The 24,469-nt window shown below is 41.4% G+C and overlaps 1 protein-coding gene across 1 annotated transcript in view; it reads right to left on the bottom strand.

Moving 5' to 3' along the window:
• Window positions 1-2,860: 2,860 nt before the first annotated feature.
• CENPP (centromere protein P) overlaps window positions 2,861-24,469 on the bottom strand; it is a gene marked incomplete at its 5' end in the record, with an annotated part of 66,268 nt that continues 44,659 nt past the window's right edge. The window contains 2 exons of the mRNA XM_021714751.1: window positions 2,861-2,872; window positions 3,789-3,933. Coding sequence (XP_021570426.1) covers window positions 2,861-2,872; window positions 3,789-3,933 — 157 coding nt within the window. The remainder of the gene's footprint in view (window positions 2,873-3,788; window positions 3,934-24,469) is intronic.

The raw sequence follows: 24,469 nt of genomic DNA, 5'->3' as shown, positions 1-24,469 counted from the left end.
CTTGCATATATGGTCAAATAATCTTCAACAAGGGTATGAAAACCATTCAGTAGGGGAAAGGACAGTCTCTTCAACAAATTGTTTTGGAAAAGGTGGATATCAACTTGTAAAAGAAAGAAGTTGAACTCTTACCTTACATCATATACAAAAACTAACTCAAAATAGATAAAAGGCCTAAACGTAAGAGCTAAACTATAAAATTCTCAGAGGAAAACGTGGACAAAAATCTTTATGACATTGAATTTAACACTGAACATCTTAGATATGACACCAAAGCACAGGTAACAAAGAAAAAAATAAACCAGACCACCAAAATTAAAAACTTTTCAGAGAAATTTGTTAAAGGATAAAAAAGTACAGCTAGATAGGAGGAATAAATTCTAGAGCTCTATACCTCTGTAGAATGACTATAGTTAAAAATATGTTTCAAATAGCTATAAAGAAGGTACTGGATATGATGATGGAGAGATGATGGATATGCTAATTACTATGATCTTATCACTACACATTGTATTATGCAAGCATCATGATATATTCCATGAATACACACATTAGGAGTCATTTAAAAATTAGTTTTAAAAACTTTTATGCATCAAAATCAAGAGAATGAAAAGACAACCCAGAGAAAATATTTGCAAATCATATATTTGATAAGAAATTAGTATCTAGACTATATAAAGAACTCCTACAATTCAACAACAAAAACAATTCAATTTAAAAATGGTCAAGGCAGGTTCAGTGGCTCCTGCCTGTAATTCCAACACTTTGGGAGACTGAGAGGAAGACCCAGAGTTCAAAACCAGACTGGGCAACACAGCAAGACCTCGTCTCTATAAGAAATTAGCCAAGCCGGGTTCGGTGGCTCAGCCTGTAATCCCGCACCTTTGGGAGGCTGAGGTGAGTGGATTGCCTGAGCCCGCGGGTTCAAGACCCACCTGCGCAGGCGAGACCTCATCTCTACAATAAATTAAAAAAATCAGCCGGGCGTGGTAGTGCACACCTGTAATTCCGGCTACTAGGAAGGCTGAGGCAAAAGGATCACCAGAGCCCAGCAGGTCGAGGCTGTGGTGGCCAGGAGTGGCCACTGCACTCCAGTCTGGGCGACAGAGTGAGACTCCAACTAAAAAAAAAAAAGAGATTAGCCAGGCATCATGGCACACACCTGTAGTCCCAGCAACTCAGTAGGCTGAGGTGGAAGAATCGACTGGGTGCAGGAGGCTGAGGCTGCAGTGAGCCATGATTATGCCTCTGCACTCCAGTCTGGATGACAGAGTGAGACACTAAATCAAAAATAAAAAATTTAAATTAAAAAAACGGGCAAAAAACTTAGATAGACATTTCTCTAAAGTTATACAAATGACCAATCAGCACATGAAAATGTGATCATGGCCGAGCTCAGCGGCTCAGCCTGTAATCTCAACACTTTGGGAGGCCAAGGCGAGTGAATTGCCTGAGCCCACAGGTTCGAGACCCACCCAGGCAACTTGGTGAGACCTCATCTCTACAATAAATAAAAAATTAGTCGGGCGTGGTAGTGCATGTCTGTAGTTCCAGCTCCTTGGAAGGCAAAGGCAGAAGGATCACCGGAGCCCAGCAGGTCAAGGCTGCAGTGGCTGAGAGTGTGCCACTGCACTCCAGTTTGGGCAACAGAGTGAGACTCCAACTCAAAAAAAAAAAAAGAAAAGAAAAAAAAGAAAATGTGCTCAACATCTCTAATCACTGGGAAGATGTAAATCAAAACCACAATGAGCTATCATGTCATACCCATTAGGTTAGTTATTGCCAAAAAGACAAGCAAAACAGAAAACAACAAGTACTGAAGTGGTTGCTAAAAAACTGAAATCCTTGTGCTTTGCTGGTAGGAACGTAAAACGGTGCAAGTGCTATGGAAAAGAGTACGCAATTCTTCAAAAAATTAAACACAGAATCTGGCAATATCCATTACCAGGTATACCATTGTACTGCAAAGAATAGAAAGCAAGAACATACACACATATCTGCACACCAATGTTCCCAGAAGCATTATTCACAATAGCCAAAAGTGGAAACGACCCAAGCATCCACCAAAAGATGAATGGATAAACAAAAGGTATCTACTTACAATGGAATATTAGTCAGCCTTAAAAAAAAAAAAAAGGAAATCTGATACATGCTACATGTATAGACCTTGAGGACACTATTCTAAGTGTAATAAACCAGACAAAAAAGATACTCTACTTGTATGAAGTAGTTAGAACAGCTAAATTCATAAAAATAGAAAATAATGGTACCAGGGGAAGAAGGGAATGAAGGGAATGAGGAGTAAGTGTTTAACGGGTATGTTTCAGTTTGGGATGTTTCAGTCTGGAGAAGAATCGTGGTGACGGTTACCAAACAATGCGACTGTTTTTTTTCCCATCCTAGTAACCAGCAAAAACCAGCTCACAGGAGCAGTCGGTGCTTCATAGGAAAAACACACCAAATACACTTTTACATTTGCCTAGAAAGCACCCAAAGTCAAATCAGCATTGGAAATGGGACTGGAGTACCCACTCTCCACCACCCATTCAAATGCATAAGCAAACAGCAATATTAGGTGCTTCATTCATTACCGTAACTGCCAGCAAATGCCTCAATCATTATTGTCTTTTACCAGAGAAATATCTTTGTAAAGCAGAAAGATTTAATGGTTCTGGTACAAGACTACCTATGATTAAAAAAAATATGACAAAATCATGAGAACTCCTCAAGGGGCTGTAGTGCAGGAAATGCCTGTGTTTCCTTATGGAGAAAGCTGTAGGCCTGACAGATTTTATCAGCGTAACCAAACAGTATGAATGTAATAATAATTTTAAAGAATAGAAGCTAAAATACAGGAGAGTTAGCACCAGTCCTAAAAACAATTGTCAAAATCTGGTTAAGTTTTTGAGGGAATCTGAACCTTGAAATAATATTTATGTCGACTCTTTCGGAACTGGTTTTTATGTGGATCAATGCTGTCAACAATTTGGTGCTATGCAACTGAGCAGAACTCGACAATGTACAATACAGCCAAACATAATTCTAGTCATGAGCAAAAACAAACAAAAGGAATAAAAAAAGTATCTTAAAGCATGCATATCATATTTAAAAAGCATTACTTCACAAGAGTCAGGCTTCAATATTTAGGCTTGCTATATACAGCAATTAAAAAGCTAAAAATACAGAGTCTGCTTCAGAAAGTTAAGCTTACACTGCTATATGATAAGCCTGCTATGATTATATTCTTTATTTACATGTACTGTTTTACTTAAAATACCCTTGAAAGATCAATTTTTCAAAATGTGCTTTTTTTTTTGAGTCAGGGTCTCATTCCATCACCCAGGCAGGAATGCAGCAGCAAGATCACGGTTCACCATAGTCTCGATCTCCTGGGCTCAGTGATCCTTCTACCTCAGCTTTTAGAGTAGCTGAGACTACAGTACCATGCCTGGCTAGTTTTATGATTTTTTGTAGAGACAAGGTCTCGCTATGTTACTCAGGCTGGTCTCGAACTTCTGAGCTCAAGCAATCTCCCCATTTCAGCTTCCCAAAGTACTGGGATCATAAGCATGAGCCACCCTGCCCAGTCAAAATGTGCATTTTAAAATAAATTAGAATATAACCACTCTTCTCTCAAGATATTCCACAATATACATTATTTACCTATTACGGAAGTAATCTCCTCCACTTAATCCAAATAATTGCAAATACCAGAAGCCACTGAAAATATTTTCTACTGCTTGAATACTTTAAGAAAAGAATGCATGGTTCAATCTCCAAATTAATACCAGCTTCATTTTCCATATATGTTTAAATTCAAATATTTTAGACTGTACCTTGAAATGTTTAAATGTGCGCTTACGGTATTCAAACCACTTCACAAAAAAATGTAGGCTTCGAAAAAACATGAACAGATCTCTTTTTTCTTCTGCTCTGCAAGAATAAGAGATTTTATGATTAATAAATATCATTAAATGTCATCATTCAATGCCATTTTTAAACCAATCTAGCTTTATTTCTTATTTTTCCTTTCCATATAGCTTACATTAAAACTTAAAAAGTACTTTATATAGCTCTATATACTGAACCCTGCACTTCCATATGTATCCACCCCTGCGAGAATGCCAACACTGATTGCTACTGTTACTTTCTCCACCTGAAGTGCCCTTTTCCTTATTTTCAAATATTAAAATCCTCCCAACATTCCAATCACTCAAGTACCACATTCTTCTTTAAATCTTACTTGATGTCTGTGGTATAATACAGAATATGTATGTGCCGGTTTCTGGCACAGAGCCACAAAACCCTTGGAACTTCCTGAGAGATAGGAAAGTCTTTATATTAAGCTGATGAGATGTCTCATAGTTGCATAGATAGTGGCACAGTCTCATAGATACCTGCAGGCTGGGGACTGTTCACTAGGAAGACCAACCACATCATTAGAAGATTAGAATTCTGGGCTAGCAAGATACTCAGGAGGATAATAGCGGTTATGGAGATTGAGTTTAATCGCATGGCCAATGTTTTCATCCATCTTGCCCACATAACGAAGCTCCAATAAAAACTCTAGACACCAGAGCTCAGCAGAGCCTCCTGGTTGGTGAATACACTGATGAGCTGGGAAGGTAATGAGCCTGGAATCCACAAGAAATCTCTGTGTCTCCTCCACCCCTACACCTTGGTTTATACATTGCTTGCATTTGGCTCTGTGTTGTATCCTTCATAATAAAGCGGCAATTTAATGTGGTGTTTTCAGTCATTCTTTGAGTGGTTCTAGTGAATTACTGAGCCTGAAGGGGTTGTGCCGGCTGGTCATAAGTACAGGCGGACCTTGATACTTGTAGCTGGTATCTGAAGCAGAGACAGTCTTTTGGAGAACTCCACCTATAACCTGTGGGGTCTGTTAGTGTGAAAAACTGAACTGAATTGCAGGACATTCAGTTGGTGTCATAGAACCATTGTCAGAACAAAGACCTTACTACCACACTACATATCCTGTTCCCTAATAGCTAGAGATAATCTCCTTCCTTTGCCTATGAGCTCCCACAGGAATTATCATAATTCTGTTAATATTACACCTATTTAACACTGCCAGTCACATGCACTATAAGAACTAGGTATCATTTAATCATTCATTCAATAAATGATTGTGAGAGTTGAGTTCTTCCTCTGTTCACATTAGAGTAAGCATATTCCACCCCAAAGCTCCCATTAACTGCAATTTAAAACCATGGACACACACATAAAGCAAACATCAGAAACTGTGAAATGTGAATAGAAGAAAGCCTTCTATTCAAGTCTTCAGAAATCAAGGGAGGACCTGGAGATGAATTCCTTGGGGTTTATTTTTGTCTCTTGTATATCCCAGTCTGGATGCTAGAGCATCTGCAACCAGAATTAGCAAGGGGTACATTAAAGAAAAAAGGTCCAGGAAAAAACTACTGCCTCTAGTCAGTGGCGATCATACGAGCTGAGAAGAAGGAGGCTCTGCAGAAGGGAACCCTAATGGGAAAGAGGAGCTGTATCCTTTCACTCCCAATCAGGAACTTTTGCCACAGAGACTGGGATGTGAAGCCTGCCAAGTGGCACTGCCAGCAATAAGCAAAAGTAGGCAAAGCAGTGCCCTCGCCTCCCAATCAGATGCTGCTGCTACTGGAAAGATGGAGGAAGGAAGCTTTGTCAGCTCGCCCAAACTGACACCAAGCAAACATGAACAAAGAAGGAGTGTCATTCCTATTCTCCTCCAGCATGGCTGCTGCAAACACAATGGGATGCTCGACCAACTTTCTAAACCCTACCCTATGCAATTTTCAGAAGAAAAGAAGGAAAACCAGAGAGGAGGAAACTGTTGCAGAAAGGCATCCTTTACAGCTGTTTATGAAGTCCTGGGATCACTACTAAATGGCCCATATATACAACTAACCAAAATACACAATGCAAAAATACTGAGAAACGAACTACGATATACAATACTGTCTAGAATTCCTATCAGCCTTGGGATAGTACATGAGTGGGACAAACCAAAACAGCACATTTGAACTACAGATTAAAGTGGGCCAGGAAATGCTTTTGAATAAAACTGCATTGATAGAGGCAACAACAAAAATGGCAAAGTAGAAAGCAGTAGGGGTCATCATGTCTGAGAAACACTGAAAACCTGTTAGAATCACCCTTACTGGAACTTGGGAAGAGAGTAAAAAGTTTACAACCACCAAGCAGTTAACCAAGAAAAATAATTGAAACAGGGTAGGATAGGTTTATAATTTTTAACTTCCTCTTGCACCACTCCCTCCCTGGCCACAGCAGCGCTCTTCAAGACAGTTTGCCCCTTCGCCGGTATGAGAACGTGATCCTGACAACAGTGAAAGGGACCTTGTTCCCCCCAAATTGTGCTCGTCTTGTTTTGATTTTAGCCCCATGTTAAAAGAGACCCTGTTCCCAAGGAATTGTTTTGACTTGTCAGTTCCCTGAGGAACTTCAAGGGGCCTGACTGTGTTTGACCTGAGTCAGAACTTTCTCGCGGTGAAGATGTAGCTACATGGAGGATATTTATAAAAAAATAATGAAAGGCAAATAAACAAGTCACAGCTATGCAGGGCAAAATAACAGTTGGGACAAACAACAGATGCGCCAAAAGCCAAGAATGGAAAAGATAGAAAATTTTGGGGGAGTGAGGACTTGGAAAAGAACTGAAAAACAAAGGAGGGGGGAGGTAAAAAAAAAAAAAAAAAAAAACCCTGGAATTTATTTATAAAAACTTGTATATTTATTCTTACATGTTTTAATCTTAGTCACCTTGTAAGTACTCTCCGTTAAATGCAATACACCTATTGAGACGCGTTTTCCACTGCTCAAAACAGTTTTTGAACTAATCAATTTTGAGGCCTTTTAGTTCTCCTGCCTTTTTTGTTACATCTTTTCCACGTCGGTAAAATGTTACCCTTTGAGGACTTTCTTCATCTGGAGAAACAAAAAAAAAGTTGCTTGGGCAAGTTTGGGTGAATAGGGATTGGGGCATGGAGGTCAGGCTATTTTTGGTCAAAAACTGCTAAACACTCAGCGCAGTGTGGGCAGGTTGTTCACATAAATCACCTATCATGAAATGGGCAAACATGTTAAAAGAATCTCCAAAAAAATTTCACTGAACTGAATGCAGCCTCTCACAATATGAGCTGGCACACTGATGCTGATGGGTTCCTAGAATACTTATCTATCAGGGGAAGCCTGTACCACAGGAGGCCCACCCTCCAAAAAGTATTCCCTTTCTGTTGGGCGGGGGGTCCTCCCTCATATACCCAGGAACTACAAGCCACATGAATGTCCAGGGCAGGATCATGATCAAAAAGATCAGAGAAGAGCCGGGCTCGGTGGCTCAGCCTGTAATCCCGCGCTTTGGGAGGCTGAGGTGAGTGAATTGCCTGAGCCCGCGGGTTCGAGACCCACCTGGCCAACTTGGCGAGACCTGATCTCTACAATAAATCAAAAAATTAGCCGGGCGTGGTAGCGCATGACTGTAATTCTGGCTACTTGGAAGGCTGAGGCGGAAGGATCGCCGGAGCCCAGAAGGTCGAGGCTGCAGTGGCCGGGAACGGCTACTGCACTCCAGTCTGGGCAACAGAGTGAGACTCCAACTCAAAAAAAAAAAAGATCAGAGACGACCATAAGTTTTCAACCTCTGGCTGATCTTTAGCCTGAGGACAAGACTAAGGCAGGGTTGCAAAAGATCTGGTTAGGCACTAAAATAGTGTCCCAGTATAGAGCCAAAAGGCACAGATTTGGAGATTACATAATTTTTTTTCATTTTGCACATATTAAAAATGTACAGAACTCAGGTGGAACTAACAAACATTTACAGAATATTCTATCTAACAATTGCAGAAATTACATTTTTTTCCTGTTGTTTCTTTTAATTGGGTGTCTCACCCTGCCGCCTAGGCTGAAGTGCAATGGCATGATCACAGCTCACTGAAGCCACTAACTCACTGAAGTCACTAACTCGCTGAAGCCACTAGTTCAAGTGATCTTTCTGTCTCAGGTTCTTGAGTAGCTAACTGGAAATTACAACCATGCACCACCATGCCTAGCTAATTTTTCTATTTTTTTGTAGAGATGGGGTTTCGCTTTGTTTCCCAGGCTAGTCTCAAACTCCTAGCCTCAAGCAATCATCCTGCCTCAGCCTCCCAAAATGCTGGAATGAAAGTGAGCCACTGCACCCTGCCAGTATATACAGTTTTTTTTTTTTTTTGAGTTGGAGTCTCACTCTGTAGCCCAGGCTGGAGTGCAGTGGCCGCTCCTGGCCACTGCAGCCTTGACCTGCTGGGCTCCAGCGATACTTTCACCCCAGCCTTCCAAGTAGCTGGAACTACCAGTGTGCGCTACCACACCCGGCTAATTTTTTTTTTTTATTTATTGTAGAGATGAGGTCTCACCAAGTTGTCCAGGCAGGTATCGAACCTGCGGGCTCAGGCAATCCACTCACCTCAGCCTCCCAAGGCGTGGGATGACAGGCTGAGTCACCGAGCCCAGCTATATACAGTCTTTTCATCAGAACATAGTACGTTCTCTAGAATAAACCATATGTTAGGTTACAAAACAAGTCTCAACAATTTATTTTTATTTTTATTGTTTTAGTTGGGATTTCACTCTGTCACCCGGGCTGTGGTACAGTGGCACAATCACGGCTCACTGCAGCCTTGACCTCCTAGGCTCAGGCAGTCCTTCCACTATAGCCTCTCAAGTAGCTAGGACTACAGGTGTGCACCACCAGGTCTGGCTAATTAATTTTTGGATTTTTACTTTTTTATTTTAGAGTCAAGGTCTTGCTATGTTGCCCTGGCTGGTGTCAAAGCCCTGGGCTCAAGCACCATTCTCATCTCATTCTTTCAAAGTGCCAGGATTACAGACATGAGCCACCACACTTGGCCAAATTTTTAAAAATTGAAATTATATCAAGTATCTTCTCAGATCACAATGGAATAAAATTAGAATACCAAAATGAACTCTGGAAACTATACAAATACAGGGTATAAAACAACATGTTCCTGAATGACCAATGGATCAGAACAGAAACTATGATGGGAATCAAAAAATTCTTTAAAACAAATGAAATGGAAACACAACACACCAAAACCTGTGGAGACAACAAAAACACTGGGAGCTCCCTGAGCCTCTTCTGGTTCTGAGTGCTGCCCAATAAAAATAAAATAAAAACACAAAAACAATCATAAGAGAGAAGTTCACGGCAATAAATGCCTACATCCCCTACACCAAAACAGGAGAAAGATTATAAGCAATCTAACAAAGCATCTCAAGGAATGAAGAACAAACCAAACTGCAAATTTGCGAATGAATAATGATCACTAGTATCAGTGCAAAACCAAATAAAATATTTACTAAAAAAAAAAAAAAGCACAAAGTTTCAACAAAACTAAACAATTGGTTCTTCAAAAACAAACAATATTAATAAACTGCAACCTACACTAACCAAGAAGAGAGAAGACCCAAATAAAACTAGAAATGAAATGACAGACTTTACAACTGATATCACAAAAAAGCAAGATAATCAGAGAATATTATGAACTACCATATGCAAACTGGAAAACCTAGAGGAAATGGATAAATTACTGGATACATGCAAGCTACCAAGACCCAATCAGGAGAAAGAGAAAACCTGAACAATAATGAGCAGCTAGACTGAATCAGTAATATAATCTTTCAACAAAGAAAAGCTCAGGACCAGAAGGATTCATAGCCAAATTCTACCAAACATACAAAGAAGAACCAGTGCCAATCATGAAACTATTCCAAAAAAATCAAAGAGGAGAGAACTCTCCCTAACTCATTTTAAGAAGTCAGCATTATCCTGATACTGAAAACAGTTAAGAATAAAAAGGAAAACTAAAGGCCAATATCTCTGATGAACACAGATGCAAAAATTCTCAAGAAAATACTAGCAAATCGAATTCAACAGCACATCAAAAAGATAACACACCATGATCAGGTGGGAATAATACCAGGATACAAGGACTGTTCAATATACACAAATCAATAGGCATGATATACCACATCAACAAAATGAAGGGGAAAAACCATATGATCATCTCAATAGATACAGAAAAGCGTTTGATAAAATTCAACATCCCAGCCGGGCTCGGTGGTTCAGCCTGTAATCCCGCGCCTTTGGAAGGCTGAGGTGAGTGGATTGCCTGAGCCCGCAGGTTCGAGACCCGCCTGGGCAGCGAAACCTCATCTCTACAATAAATCAAAAATCAGCCGGGCATGGTAGCACGTGCCTGTAGTTCCAGCTAGGAAGGCTGAGGTGGAAGGATCGCCGGAGCCCAGCAGGTCGAGGCTGCGGTGGTCAGGAGCGGCCACTGCACTCCAGTCTGAGCGACAGAGTGACACTCCAACTTAAAAAAAAAAAAATCCAACATCCCTACCTGATTAAAAAAAAAAATTCAACAAACTAGGCAGAGAAGGAACATACTGCAATATAATATACGCTACATATGAAAAATCCATAGCTAACATCATACTGAATTAGGAAATATTGAACGACTTGCCTCTAAAACCTGAAGACTTTTACCACTCCTATTCAAAAAAGTGCTGGAAGTCCTAGCCACAGCAATCAGGCAAAAGAAAAACAAAAGGCATCCAAATTGGGGAAGAGGAAGTCAAATTCTTTCTTTGCCGATAACATCATTTTATATTTACAAAAACTTAAAACTTCACTAAAAACTCTTAGATTTGATAAATGCATTCAGTAAGGTTGCAGGATGCAACATACAAAAACCAGTAGCATTTCTATATATCAATAATGATCTAGACAATAATGAAATCAAGAGGACATTCCATACTCATAAGTAAAAAAAGGCAATATTGTTAAAATGACCGTATTTCCCAAAGCAATTTACAGATTCAATGCAATCCCCATAAGAAATACCGTCATTTTTTACAGAATTATTTAAAAAATCCTAAAATTCATATGGAATCATAAGAGAGCCCAGATAGTCAAAGCATTCATAAACAAAAAGAACAAAGCTGGAGGCAACACATTACCTGACTTCAAAACACACTATAAAGCTAGGTAACCAAAACACGATGGTAATGGACAGAAAACAGAAACACAGACCAATGGAACAGAATATAGAACCCAGAAATAAAGCCACATATTAACAGCCAACTGATCTTCAACATAACCAACAATAACTTACATTGGGAAAAGTACACTCTCATCAATAAATGGTGCTGTGAAAATTGTATAGCCACATACAGAAGAATAAAACCAAATCTCTAACTCTAACAATATATAAAAATCAACTGAAACTGAATTAAACACTTAAAGAAAAGACTTAAAACTAAAAGATATGCCAGAAGAAAATCTAGACAAAATTCTCTGGACATTGGCCTAGGCAAAGAATTTATAACGAAGACTTCAAAAATTAGAGGCAACAAAAACAAAAACAGAAAAAAAAAAAAACTTAAGCTCAAAAAGCTTCTACATAGCAAAGAAAATAACCAGAGTAAAGAGACAGCCCGGTGAGTGGGGAAAATATAGGCAAATTATTCATCCAAGAGGAACTAATATCCAGAATATACATGGAAATCAAGTAACAGGAAAAAATAATAATAATCCGATGAGAAGGCAGACAAAAGACGTGAATGGACATTTCTCAAAAGAAATAAAAAGTCAACAGGTATAAGAAAAAATACTCAACATCACTAAGCCTTAGAGAAATGCAGATCTAAGCTATAATGAGATATCATCTTACCCCATCAGAATGGCTAAAAAGACAAAAAATAACAGATGTTGGCAAGGACGCAGAGAAAAGGAAACTTGTATACACTATTGGTGGGAATGTAAACTAGTACACCACTCTAGAAAACACTATGGAGATTCCTCAAAAAACTAAAAATAGAACTACCATGTGATTCAGCAATCCTACTACTGGGTATCTACTTTTCAATGGAAATCAATATACCAAAAGAACACCTGCTTCCCATGTTATTACAGCATTATTCACATTTGCAAAGATATGAAATCAACTTAAATGTCCATCAATGTGAATAAAGAGATATATACAATATTTGACTATATGACTGTAACACTAGTCATTCACAAAAAGAAGAAAATCACATCACTTGCCACAACACTGACAGAACTGGAGGTCATTGTCTTAAGTAAATAAGCCAGATTCAAAAAGACAAATATCACATGTTCTCACATATACGTGAGAGTCAAAAAATTTGAACACATGGAGATAGTAAATAGGTAAAGGAGACTAGGAAGGATGAGTTAAAGGGAACATGCACACAGTAAAATAGAAAGAAGAAATTCAAAGTTAATAGTAGAGTAGGATGACTATATTTAACAAAAACGTACTGTATTCAGTTGACAGATCCCCTAAATGTCCTGATGTTATCAGTAATGCATGTAACAAAAATTTCTCATGTACTTTATACACTTGTACGAATAAATTAAACATTTTAAAAATTCATACAGAATCGAAAGGGATATCAAATATTCAAAATAATCTTGAAAACAAAGAAAACTGGAGAACTCACACTTTCCTATTTCAAAATATAATACAAAACAATAGCAACCAAGACAGTGTAGTACTGGAATAAGCACAGACATACAGATTAAGGGAACATAATTGAGAACCAGAAATAAAATCATAGATCTATAGTCTATAGTTATATTTTCCTCGTTTGTGACAAGTCTTTAATCAGTTGGCTAAGGTAGAGTACACCAGATCTGAAAATCTGAAATGCTCTAAAATCCAAAAGTTTTGTGTGCCGATATGATATTCAAAGGAAATATTCAGCATAGGATTTTAGATTTTTGGATTTGGGATGTTTGACCTGTAAGTGTAATGTAAATACTCCAAACTCCTGAAAAATTCAAAATCCAAAACACTTCTGGTTCTAAGCATTTCAGTTAAGGAATACTCTATGTTACGTCAGTGAGCTGAGTCGGTGTCACAGGTATGCAAAGAATTGCACAGAAGGTAGATTAGAAAAAAAGTTTATTCAGAAAGCAGATTCGAAAAGAGTACATTCACTTCTCAAGGGAGAGAAGGGGTCAGATGCTAAGATTAGCATGGCAGTGAATGCTTGAGACTGGGGTCTTTACAAAGTGTTGTTCCCTCCCCCACCCCTCCCACCCCCGCCCCAGGAGGCTTGGAGAGAACACTCCTGTGGAATGATGAGATAGGGTTGTTGTTGCCATGCGATTAGCTGTTCAGGATGCCAGTGGTCTGAGTTTCAGATACTCAATCATGTAGACAGGGAGATTGGGGCAAGGTCTGTAAAACAAAGTCTTAAATTAAATGTTAATTTTAAATGTTAATTTTCTAATGTCCACGGATGTTTGGGAACCACCAGGTACTTAGGTGGGAGTGAACTGTGTATGGGTGAGACAGCAAGAGGGCTGGGGCATGGCAGGAGGGCTAGCATCATCCCAACTGTTTCTTTAATCTCAGAGACCAGATGGTTGTCATGTAAACAGAGGACTGGGCTAATGGCCAGAAACACATCCCTGGAGCAAAGATGTGAATTATAATTTCTTGATGCCAGTTACTGGGGTAGGTCTCAGCTTTTCTTATCAGTGACTCTAGACAAAGGAATTAAGCTTACCTCAGAGCAAGAAAGTTAATAGAACCTATTAGAAAGGAAGACGTTATTCATTATAACAAAAGTATGAGCCAATGCCAAGCCACATGCCCAAAATGGCCAAGGTAACCCCATTTTGGCTAGGCCCTTTCATTTAACCTGTACTTGGACAGAGGTTTACTTAAATGCCCTGAGCCAGTATTTCTAATAATAGCCTTTGCCAAGGAGCTTTTTGAGTGTACCAGGGCATGAGTGTACCAGCAAGGTGACTTGACAATTCTGCTTTAGCCTTTACTTCCTACTTTTGCAGAGCCTCATGGTCAGCAGTGAGAACTTAGGGTCACCTCAGGTCTTTCTTGAGCATCCATATAACTCTAGATCACCCAACTCCACACATGAGCAAGACCTTCTAGATTTCCAAGAATATGACAGAGCTTTTAACAGCCCCTATGGCCATCTCATTCTCCAGCTTTTACTTTGAAGATTTTTGGTAAACCTGTGAGAAGTAAACCTGAACTTTTTTTCTTATTCAGATTCCTAGCTAAGAGGCTTCCAGAGACACTGCCTGAGAAGACTCACCAAACAAAGTTTTATTACCCTATTGTTTGCCAACCTGACTCTGGCATAACATCACATAAAAAGAAGATCAAAGTATTTTACGGTCCTGAAAAACCATCTGTTTGTGGATTACTATACTCCCAGGGAGCCTTGTAAGACACTTGTCTATCCTCTCTACAGTTTGTCACATACAGAACTTCATGTATATATAAGCAAACCTCATCTTCCCACCTTTGTCTCAGCAAAACATCTTAACTTCATCTTCATATCAACAGACCTGGAGTTTTCCACCCCCTTATCTTGGCAAAGAATCTCTTCTACTGATATCCCAAATCCTTAGATAGGAATTGCAAAACTACTAGTCAAGAAATCTCTAAATTTGCCTTTCAACCGCAAGCCCTGCTTGGAAATGTCCCTCCTTCCTGTGTGGCAGAGAGGGGCTAAAAAACAGTTAACATTATTCCTTTTAAAAATCAACTGGTAAGCTGCTAGACATGAGACGTGAGAAAAACCAAATAGCCACAAGCCGCTTTCCTGTAAGTGCAAGACAGTAATTGATTCACAGCCTTACCCCCACACCCTCTTTTTGGGAAGTTATCGGTTTACAACCTCTGTTGGTCATGCTTACCCTGGAAACAATTTGTTCTTTGAAAATCTGTTTTTGCTAAATACAACCTTGCAAATTCCAAAGAAAAATGTATAACCATACAACCCGACCCCCTTCCTTACCTAAACTAACATATAAAGCCCTTCTCCTCTTTCTCTGGGTTGCTCAGCCTTGGAGCATTAGCCCGCTGAACCGTGCCGGCACCAATGAAACGCTGCTTCCTAAGATAGCCTTGGCGTCCCAGTTTCTCTGTTTTCCCACATTTCCTGGTGCATTGGCCAGGAAACAGAGAGTTCAGAGATGGTGTATTCCACCTCCTTTGTCATCGGGGTATGATCCCCAGGGTGACGGGAGAGGCAATCTCACCTGGCACACAGCAGACCTTTTGCTCTGTAGGAGGGAGGTCCCTCCTGGTGCACCGAGGCTCGGATCTTGAAAGCACCGGGACCCAAAAGAGGTATAGGAACTGGTGTGAGGAGCACTGCCCCACGGAAAGGGTAAGAACAAGGGTTTTTGCATAGACCTGCCAAGAGATGGCAGAAGGGGAGCTTGATCACCTCCCGGAGTCCACTAGTAGTCTCAAGTCTGACAGAAAGGTCTGAAAGGCAGTGGAAGGAAACACTGCCTAGAGACGGACCCACTGACTCCTAGGATGAGGATGGAGGGTTGGAGAGTGTGCTGTGTGACTGCATGTGAATGAGATGGACAGCAGAAGGGTTCCAATCTGACCAAAGGGCTGGAGTGAGTGTTGAGTCCCGATCAAAGCTAGTGTCGAGCTTATAAAGCTGAGGGCCATCCCAACCCCGTCACAGGGTTAGTCCAGGTTGGGGGTTTATACCAAGCTGCCAATTGTGAAGAGGACTCTGAAATATCTCTGCGAGGAGTATGGCTGGAGACGGATGAACAACTGTTTCCCATACCCCTTGTTCCCTTATCTGGTGATGTATCAGTATCTGCCATCTGTTGGGGAGGAATTGGGTGGTAACCAAAGTAAGAATACCCCTCTTGATCGTATGCTTAAGAACTTTAACAAAGGTTTCTGTGGAAGTTGTTATGGTGTCAAACTGTCTCGGAAAAAGCTCCGTATGTTCTGTGAAATAGATTGGCCCTCTTTCGGGGCTGGATGGCCACCAGAGGGATCCTTAGACAGAAAAGGCATTATTAGAAGAGTATACAGAATTATAGTAGGAGAGCCAGGTCACCCAGACCAATTCCCTTACATCGACGGTTGGCAGGATACGGTCCTTGTACAGCCCTCTTGGCTAAAAGTCTGCTTGGAAGACAATCGCAAAACTATGGTAGCCTCAAAACAGCCCAATCCAAATGCCCATTACAGTCTGATGAATTAGCTGATAAGTCGGTGCTGGCTGATGAAACGGAAATCCCACCTTATTCTCCAGTATACCCACCGTTGCTGCCTACTCCTATGGCACCAGCCACTGTTAGAGGCTCACAATTGGAATGCATCCCTAAGCCTAGTACGTCTCTTAAACAATCAGAGGCCACATCTGAACCACCTGTTCTGACTCCCCACACCCCACCCAGAAAGCAGCTGCCAGAATGCATGTCTGACTTCACATCAGGGGAATGTCGTGGTGCCTTCCAGATGCCACTGAGGGAGACTTGGGGACCTATTTATTATAATCAAGAAGGCCAGATCCAAGGTGGGCAGCGCATATTTGTGTACCAGCCTTTCACCATCACAGACCTCCTGAATTGGAAAAACCATACGTTATGCTTCACGGAAAAGCCTCAGGCTATGATCGACTTAATACAGTACATTATCCAGACCCAGAGGCCAACCTGGGTGGACTGCCACCAACTCCTCCTGATGCTATTCAGTACTGAGGAGCATTGGAGAATTACACAGGGGGCTATAAAACGGCTAGAGGAACATGCCCCGGCTGGAGCACTTAACGCCCAGGCATATGCCCAAAATCAGTTCCTAGAGGAGGATCTCCAATGGAACCCCAACAGTAATCAGGGGTTGCAAATGCTTGAAAGGTATCAGGAGGCCCTCCTAGGAGGTATGAGAGAAGGAGGGAAAAAGGCCATAAATATGAGCAAGGTCTCTGAGGTGTTCCAGAAAGCTAATGAGAGCCCAAGTCAGTTCTATGAGAGACTCTGTGAAACCTTTCGGCTATACACCTCCTTTGATCCAGAGGCAACTGAAAATCAGCACACGGCAAACGCAGCATTCGCTGGACAGTCCTGGGGGATATCCAACATAAGCTACGAAAACTAGAGGTCTTTTCTCAAATGAATGCTAGCCAGTTGCTAGAAGTTGCCACTAAAGTGTTCACTGACCGAGATAAGGAGGCCCAACAAGAGGCAGACCAAGGCAGAAAAAGAAGATGGCCATGCTTGCTGCTGCCATTGTGGGGTGCCAGACCACAGGCCCACCAGGGAGAAGCAGAGGCAGAGGTCGGGGAAGAAGGCAGCCAGGTCGGCAGTTTCCCAGAGCGAGGGTGGACCGCCTCAATCTGCTCCGGGAGCTCTAAACCCCATCTACCAGCCCACACAAGGCATACACAATCCCCTAAGAAGTTAGGGAGAAACTAGTATGCCTACTGTTACCAAGAAGTCCACCGGAAGGGTGAATGCCCCCAACGAACAGCTGATGAGGAAGCCCAACAAAAAAATGGCCCACAAGCCTCAACTTCTCAACAGGACCCAGGCTAGTCAATTCATGGCTGAAACTTGAGGATCCACTGACCTGGCTTCAGCCACACACCGGATGCTGGCTGATCTACACATGGCAGGAGCTTGAGGACTCGACGGAATCAACTTACTGATAAGTCACTGATTCTAAAATTACATGCCTATGTTTTGTCAGCCTTTGTATTTGCCAATTGCTATACCGTTTGTTGTTTTATTTGCTATAAGACTGGCAGAGTCGACCCTTACAAATTAGACATGTTGGGAAAAGGTCTCATTAGCATTTCTGTTCCTTCTTATAATAGGAAGCTTTCTTGTGCTTTTATGTACTTCTGCCTATATTGGGTGTCTATCGCTTCCCCCACACCCCCAGCATGTAAATGTATAGAAACTATCTGGCCAGTCATAAAAATATTTATTCATCCCAGCCAGAAATTTGTTATACTGACAAACATATCTGTACCCATAATGGCCAGCTGTATTTTCCTGGATTATCAAAACAGAGCTACCAGCACACTAAAGCTGGTGTTATAGCTTGTAGCACCCTCGGAAGCACAAATTGGGATTTTTGGGATCTTGCCCCTGCACCCAAAGCTGAGAAACTGCTCAAAGAAGTTGTACAATTTATAACTCCCCTGGCTACCCAATAGCCAAAGTTAACTCCCTTCCCTCAACCATGGGAAGTAGGCCAAAATCTGCTTATAAATCTGGATGAAAACAGCCTGGACACTTGGTGTCACCAATCGTTGGGTACGCGGAGGAGCCCTAAGAACTGAAAAATGGCTTTGAAAAGGAACTAGTCATGATGCATACCAGCTCCTTCAATGGAACAATTCTGTAACTGTTAGAACAGACAACCTACCCCCAAAATGGGTCCTCTCCTCAAAAATAATTGGAGAAGACTGCTTAGGCAGAGCAGGCTCTGCTTATACTTATGGGTAGGAGAAATATCTTGCAATAGAATATTATACTGGAATTCAATCCATGGAACCTAGTGGCCCACAAGACCTGTTTGGTATTAGGCACTTGCTTATGCAACTAAATCTTCTCAATGTACTATTGCTACCCAAACTATCAGTATCTGAACAGTACTATCCTCTGAACCAGTTAACCTGTTTCAACGTAGCCCCTTATAAATCAAAGTTGGACAAACCTGTCCTGTAAATCCAGACCTCTGAAAAGCCTCCAAAGGGCTGTTTTGGATATGTGGAAAGGTTGCACATATCTAACTTCCAGCACTGTGGAAAGGCACAAGTACTGTAGGAATAATACAGCCAGGATTTTTTCTTCTGCCTAACCTGAAGGGAGATGAACTGGGCAACCCCCTTTATGAGAGTCTCAGAACACGGGCTGCTTGATCTCTTCATCAAACTCTTAATATAAGAGGGACCCTGGTTAGGAAAGATGATGAATGGCCACCCCCAAGAATCACAAATACTTATGGCCCAGCCACGTGGGCACAAGACGGAAGCTGAGGATACTGCATGCCTACAGATATGCTAAATCACATTGTCAGGTTACAAGTTGTCTTAGAAGTTATAACTAAACCAAACAGCCACGGCTTTTGAGCTTGCTGCTCAACAAATGCACACCACTATTTATCAGAACCACCTAGCTTTGGACTACCTGCTAACAGGAGGAGGAGTATGTGGTAAATTTAATAGCTCTGACTGCTGTTTGCAAACAGATAACAGTAAAGCTAGAACTGATATAGCCACCAATATTAGAAAGCTTGACCATATCCCAGTAAAAAAAACAGCATGGCATAAAAATTGGCAATTGGTTTGAAAACATGCTCTTGGGTCTGGGAGGATTTCAGTGCATTATTGGATCTGCAGTCCTGCTGATGGGATCCTGTCTTATCCTCCCTTGCACAGCCCCAGTAATCATGAACTCCATCTCTAAATTTATAGAAACAGTTGTTGAACGAAAAACTGGGGCCCACATAATGTTAATGCACCAAATTGAAGATGATGCTCTTTAACCTATGAAGGGTCAAGCATCAAAGGGAGGAATATGGCAGAGAGGGGCTAAAAAACAGTTAAAATTATTCCTTTTTAAAAATCAACCTGCAAGTTCCAAACCTGATAGAAATGAGACATGAGAAAAACCAAATAGCCACAAGCCGCTTTCCTGTAAGTGCAAGGTAGTAATCGATTCACAACCTTACCCCCACGCCCTCTCTCTGGGAAGTTATTGGTTTACAACCCCTGCTTGTCATGTATATCCTGGAAACAATTTGCTCTTTGAAAATCTGTAGCCGAGCTCGGTGGCTCAGCTTGTAATCCCACGCCTTGGGAGGCTGAGGTGAGTGAATTGCCTGAGCCCATGGGTTTGAGACCCGCCTGGGCAACTTGGCAAGACCTCATCTCTACAATAAATCAAAAAATTAGCCGGGTGTGGTAGCGCGTGCCCGTAGTTCCAGCTACTTGGAAGGCTGAGGCGGAAGGATCGCTGGAGCCCAGCAAGTTGAGGCTGTGGTGGCCAGGAGCGGCCACTGCACTCCAGTCTGGGCGACAGAGTGAGACTCCAACTTCAAAAAAAAAAAAAGAAAATCTGTTTTGCTAAATACAACCTTGCAAATTCCAAAGGAAAATGTACCATACAAACCTGACCCCCTCCCTTACCCAAACTAACACATAAAGTCCTTCTCCTTTATCTCCGGGTTGCTCAGCCTTGGAGCACTAGCCCGCTGAGTTGCACCAGCGCCAATAAAACACTGCTTCCTAAGATAGCTTCGGTGTCATGGTCTCTCTGTTTCCCCACAACACCTGGACCAGGAAAATATCACAAGTATTGTTTTCTGGTTTCTTGTAACTTCCGCATTCCTAAAGTGTATATAATCAAGCTGGTGTTGGGCCACAGTGGGCATACGTTCTCAACAACTCATGAAGATGGGTGCACCCAGGCTTAAGTCCTCCAGTTTGGCTCAAGAATAAACCATCTTAAAATATTTTACAGTTGGGCTCGGTGGCTCAGTCTGTAATCCCGTGCCTTTGGGAGGCTGAGGTGAGTGGATTGCCTGAGCCCGCGGGTTCGAGACCCACCTGGGCAGGCGAGACCTCATCTCTACAATAAAACAAAAAAATTAGCCGGGCGTGGTAGCACACGCCTATAAGTCCGGCTACTTGGAAGGCTGAGGCTGAAGAATCGCCAGAGCCCAGCGGGTCGAGGCTGCGGTGGCCAGGAGCGGCCACTGCACTCCAGTCTGGGCGACAGAGTGAGACCCCAACTCAAAAAAAAAATAAATTAATTAAAAAAAAAAAAATATATATATATATATATATTATACAGAGTTAGGGATCTTTTTATCAATGCTTGTTATTTGTGTCAACTGTCACCTACCACCTCTGGCAGGCATGAAGTTTAAAAGTTGCCTCCAAATATTTTCAACAAATGTTCCCAGGAAAAAAGCCTTTTCACCAATAGTGGGTGAGTTCTAAGTCAGGTCAAATAAAGACACGGGTCCAAGACAAAGGTCAAAAATGACAATTCACTGGGGTCAGGAGTAGTGGCTCATGCCTGTAATCCCACCACTTTGGGAGGTGGAGGCAAGAGGATTGTCTGAGCCCAGGGCTGTGAGATCAGCCTAGGCAACATAGCAAGATCTCACTACAATAAAACAAATTAGCCAGGCATGGTGGCGCATACCTGTAGTTCCAGCAACTTAGAAGACTGAGGAAGAAGGATCACCTGAGCCCAGCAGGTTGAGGCTGCAGTAGCCATAACTGTGCTATTGCACTGCAGTCTGGGCAACAGAGTGAGACTCAGACTCAAAAAAAAAAAAAAGACAATTCATTGGAAGTAAGGCTTTGAAGGAGTTCAAATCCATTCTGCCCTTTGCAGTGGCTGCCAGACTGCTGGTGATCACTGTGATCATGAGATTTTAGTTTTTAAGGCTCCCATGGGGCTAGAAAGGGAGAGATTGGAATAAAGCTTTTAAAATGCTACAAAACTAATTCTTCTTACTGAAATTTGGCTATTTTTCCTGAATAAATGTGCCATGAATTGCTGCAAGTCTTTGGTTAATCTCAAAAGTCCTGAAAAAGTTGATTCTGACCATTTTTTTCCAGTTTCTCTTTTCTTTTATGGAAGAGAATATTTTTCAAAGTATTTACATTCTCTTCCATTTTCACTGACCTAGATTTTTAAAAACCCTCAGAGAAGGCTCTGTGTTAACTTTGTCTCTTGTTTTCTGATGCTTGGATACCTGGGGCCTCCCAGACCCTGTAGTAATTATCCTTCCCAATGTTGGCCAATCTCTAGAGATAGTAAAAAATTAAAATTAAAAAAGGGCAGTGTGCGGTGGTTCATGCCTGTAATCCCATCATTGTAAGAGGCAGAGGCAAGAAGACTGCCTAAGCTCAGGGGTTTGAGACCAGCCTGGGCAACAAGGCAAGACCTCGTCTCTACAATAAAGCAAAAAATTAGCCTGGTGTGGTGACACATGCCTGTAGTTCCAGTTACTTGGGAGGCTGAGATAGAAAGATCGCCTGAGCCCAGCAGGTCGAGGCTGGGGTAGCCACGAGTACACCACTGCTCTCGAGACTGGGCGACATAGTGAGACTATGACTCAATTAAAAAAACAAGCACAATTACCCTTAAGAGTGCTTTTCACACACAAAACAGCCAGCCCAGAACCCACACTCCCTTATCAGGTTCTCTCTTTACAATTTCTCCCCACTATCAATCTGCTGTAACCATTCTAGGATGATGTACAAGACAGCTTGGGACTCTGATCTAGAAATTATTCAAACAAGCCAAACTGAAGCTTGTTTATCCTTGCTAAACTGTCCCTTCCCACGAAAAGCACAATAAAGGCTCTTGCCCATAGTTTTCTCTCTTCTATTTGTCTCCTGACCTCAATGCTCCCCACGTGGTGTGATGTGGCCCTCCGTCTTGGGAACTGTAACTATGTGTTGAATGGCAATTGTCTCCTTATCTGTTAACCTCAACATATTAATAATGATAAAGCCTACTAAAATAGGTTCCAATTCATTTATTCATAAATTATAAATATTAGCCATGCACAGACATTATACGTCAAATGTAAGCTGTTGGTTCCTGTAAATAGCAAAACAACTATCCACAAATATATAAATAACAGGAAGGTATATTTTCTCCATATATGGTTACTCAAAAAGTTTTGTAACAGGTGATGAACTCATTGGGACTGCTTTTCAGAGAGAAGACCTCATGAAATTGGTCTTCACAACAGCTACAGTTACATTTCTGTACTAAGATAATTAACTTAGTACAGCTCCTGACCATTGAATAAACAGCCTCACCAAAGCTGCTTTGAAGAAAATCTTGATAAACTTGTGAACCCAGAAAACAAGCTGAGTATCCCTCATCTGAAATGCTTGGGACCTGGAGTATGGAATTTTCCACTTGTCATGTCATGTCATGTCATTGCTCAAAAAGTTTCAGATTTTAGAGCATTGTGGATTTCAGATTAGGGATGCTCAGCTTGTAACAAGAGCGCTCCTGGGGAAGTCAGTATAGGATTAAGCGAATTGTGACTCTCTTGGATACTCCTCAATACAGCCTTGGATGTTTGAAAAAAATGCTTGCCTATACAATGATTAACTGGGATTCGCAAATCCCTTCCGGTTGCAGCTTTTTATGCTTTTAGTTTGTTTTTTAAGAATGTCTTCTCTGAAACAATTACTAAAGAAAGCATCTCATACACACAGAATTCATTCTTGAGGATTCTGTGTAACTAAAGCAGTAAGTATGTTGTAAATAGCGTTGGGCATATGGACTAACTGAAGGAGTTTAGGAATCTTGCCACAACTAATATGAAACAACACACATTCTGTAAGATGAAGCAATTCTGTGTTGATGGGGTGGCTCGGTAGCAACAGTGGCTTATAGATCTGGTTTTGCTGACAAGCATTCCCCAAATACTGACAATCACCACTGGTATAAAGGAGGGATCTAAGTCCTGGACGTCCTTCTAACAGCTTTTTCATTCCAATTCCACTAAGTTCCATTATTTCTCAGATACATTTCATTCTTTGATACATAAAAACATAAATTTACAAAATAGGGCAGAAGCCTGGAAACAATTTAATCTAGTTCCTTCATTGTGCAAAGAAAAATTACTATTACTAATTAAATGCTCTTAGTCATTAGTTTAAGAAAAAATAAAACCAAAGAAATGTGTTGTATTATGGTACTGTATCCTTAGTATCATACATTTATAATTTACACTAAAATAAGATAATACATGTTGAATGGTTAATACAAGGCATTATTTTATATTTTTTTGAGTTGGAGTCTTACTCTGTCGCCCAGGCTAAAGTGCAATAGCATGCTCACAGCCACCCAAGCATCGACCTGCTGGGCTCAGGAGATCCGTCTGCCTCAGCCTTCCAAGTAGCTGGAACTATAGGCATGTACTATCATGCCCAGAAAATTTTTTGATTTATTGTAGAGATGCGATCTCACCAATTTGCCCAAGCTGTTCTCAAACCAGTGGGCTCAGGCAATCCCCTCACCTCGGCCTCCCAAAGTGATGGGATCACAGGCTTGAGCCACCATGCCCGGCCACAAGGCATTATTTGACACTTTTTCAGAGAGTAACTAGAGCTGATCACCAGCTGGGTGCAATGAGACCAGGCAACCTCCTTGATGTATTCATATGTCAAATTCTCAGCCGGGCTCAGTGGCTCAGTCTGTAATCCCGCGCCTTTGGGAGGCTGAGGTGAGTGGACTGCCTGAGCCCGCAGGTTCGAGATCCGCCTGGGCAGGTGAGACCTCATCTCTACAATAAATCAAAAAATTAGCCAGGCGTGGTAGCGCACACCTGTAGTTCCAGCTACTTGGAAGGCTGAATGGAGGGATTGCCGGAGCCCAGCAGGTCGAGGCTGTGGTGGCCGGGAGCGGCCACTGCACTTCAGTCTGGGCAACAGAGTGAGACTTCAACTCAAAAAAAAATAAAATAAAATAAAATAAAATTCTCAATGAGGTCTTCTTCATATTTTTTATTTTAAAATTTAGAAACTAGCCGGGCTCAGTGGCTCAGCC

This window comes from Carlito syrichta, unplaced genomic scaffold, assembly GCF_000164805.1.
Source record: "Carlito syrichta isolate Samal-C Ts95f unplaced genomic scaffold, Tarsius_syrichta-2.0.1 Scaffold97032, whole genome shotgun sequence".
Lineage (NCBI taxonomy): Eukaryota > Metazoa > Chordata > Mammalia > Primates > Tarsiidae > Carlito > Carlito syrichta.
This window is presented reverse-complemented; position numbering and strand designations above follow the sequence as displayed.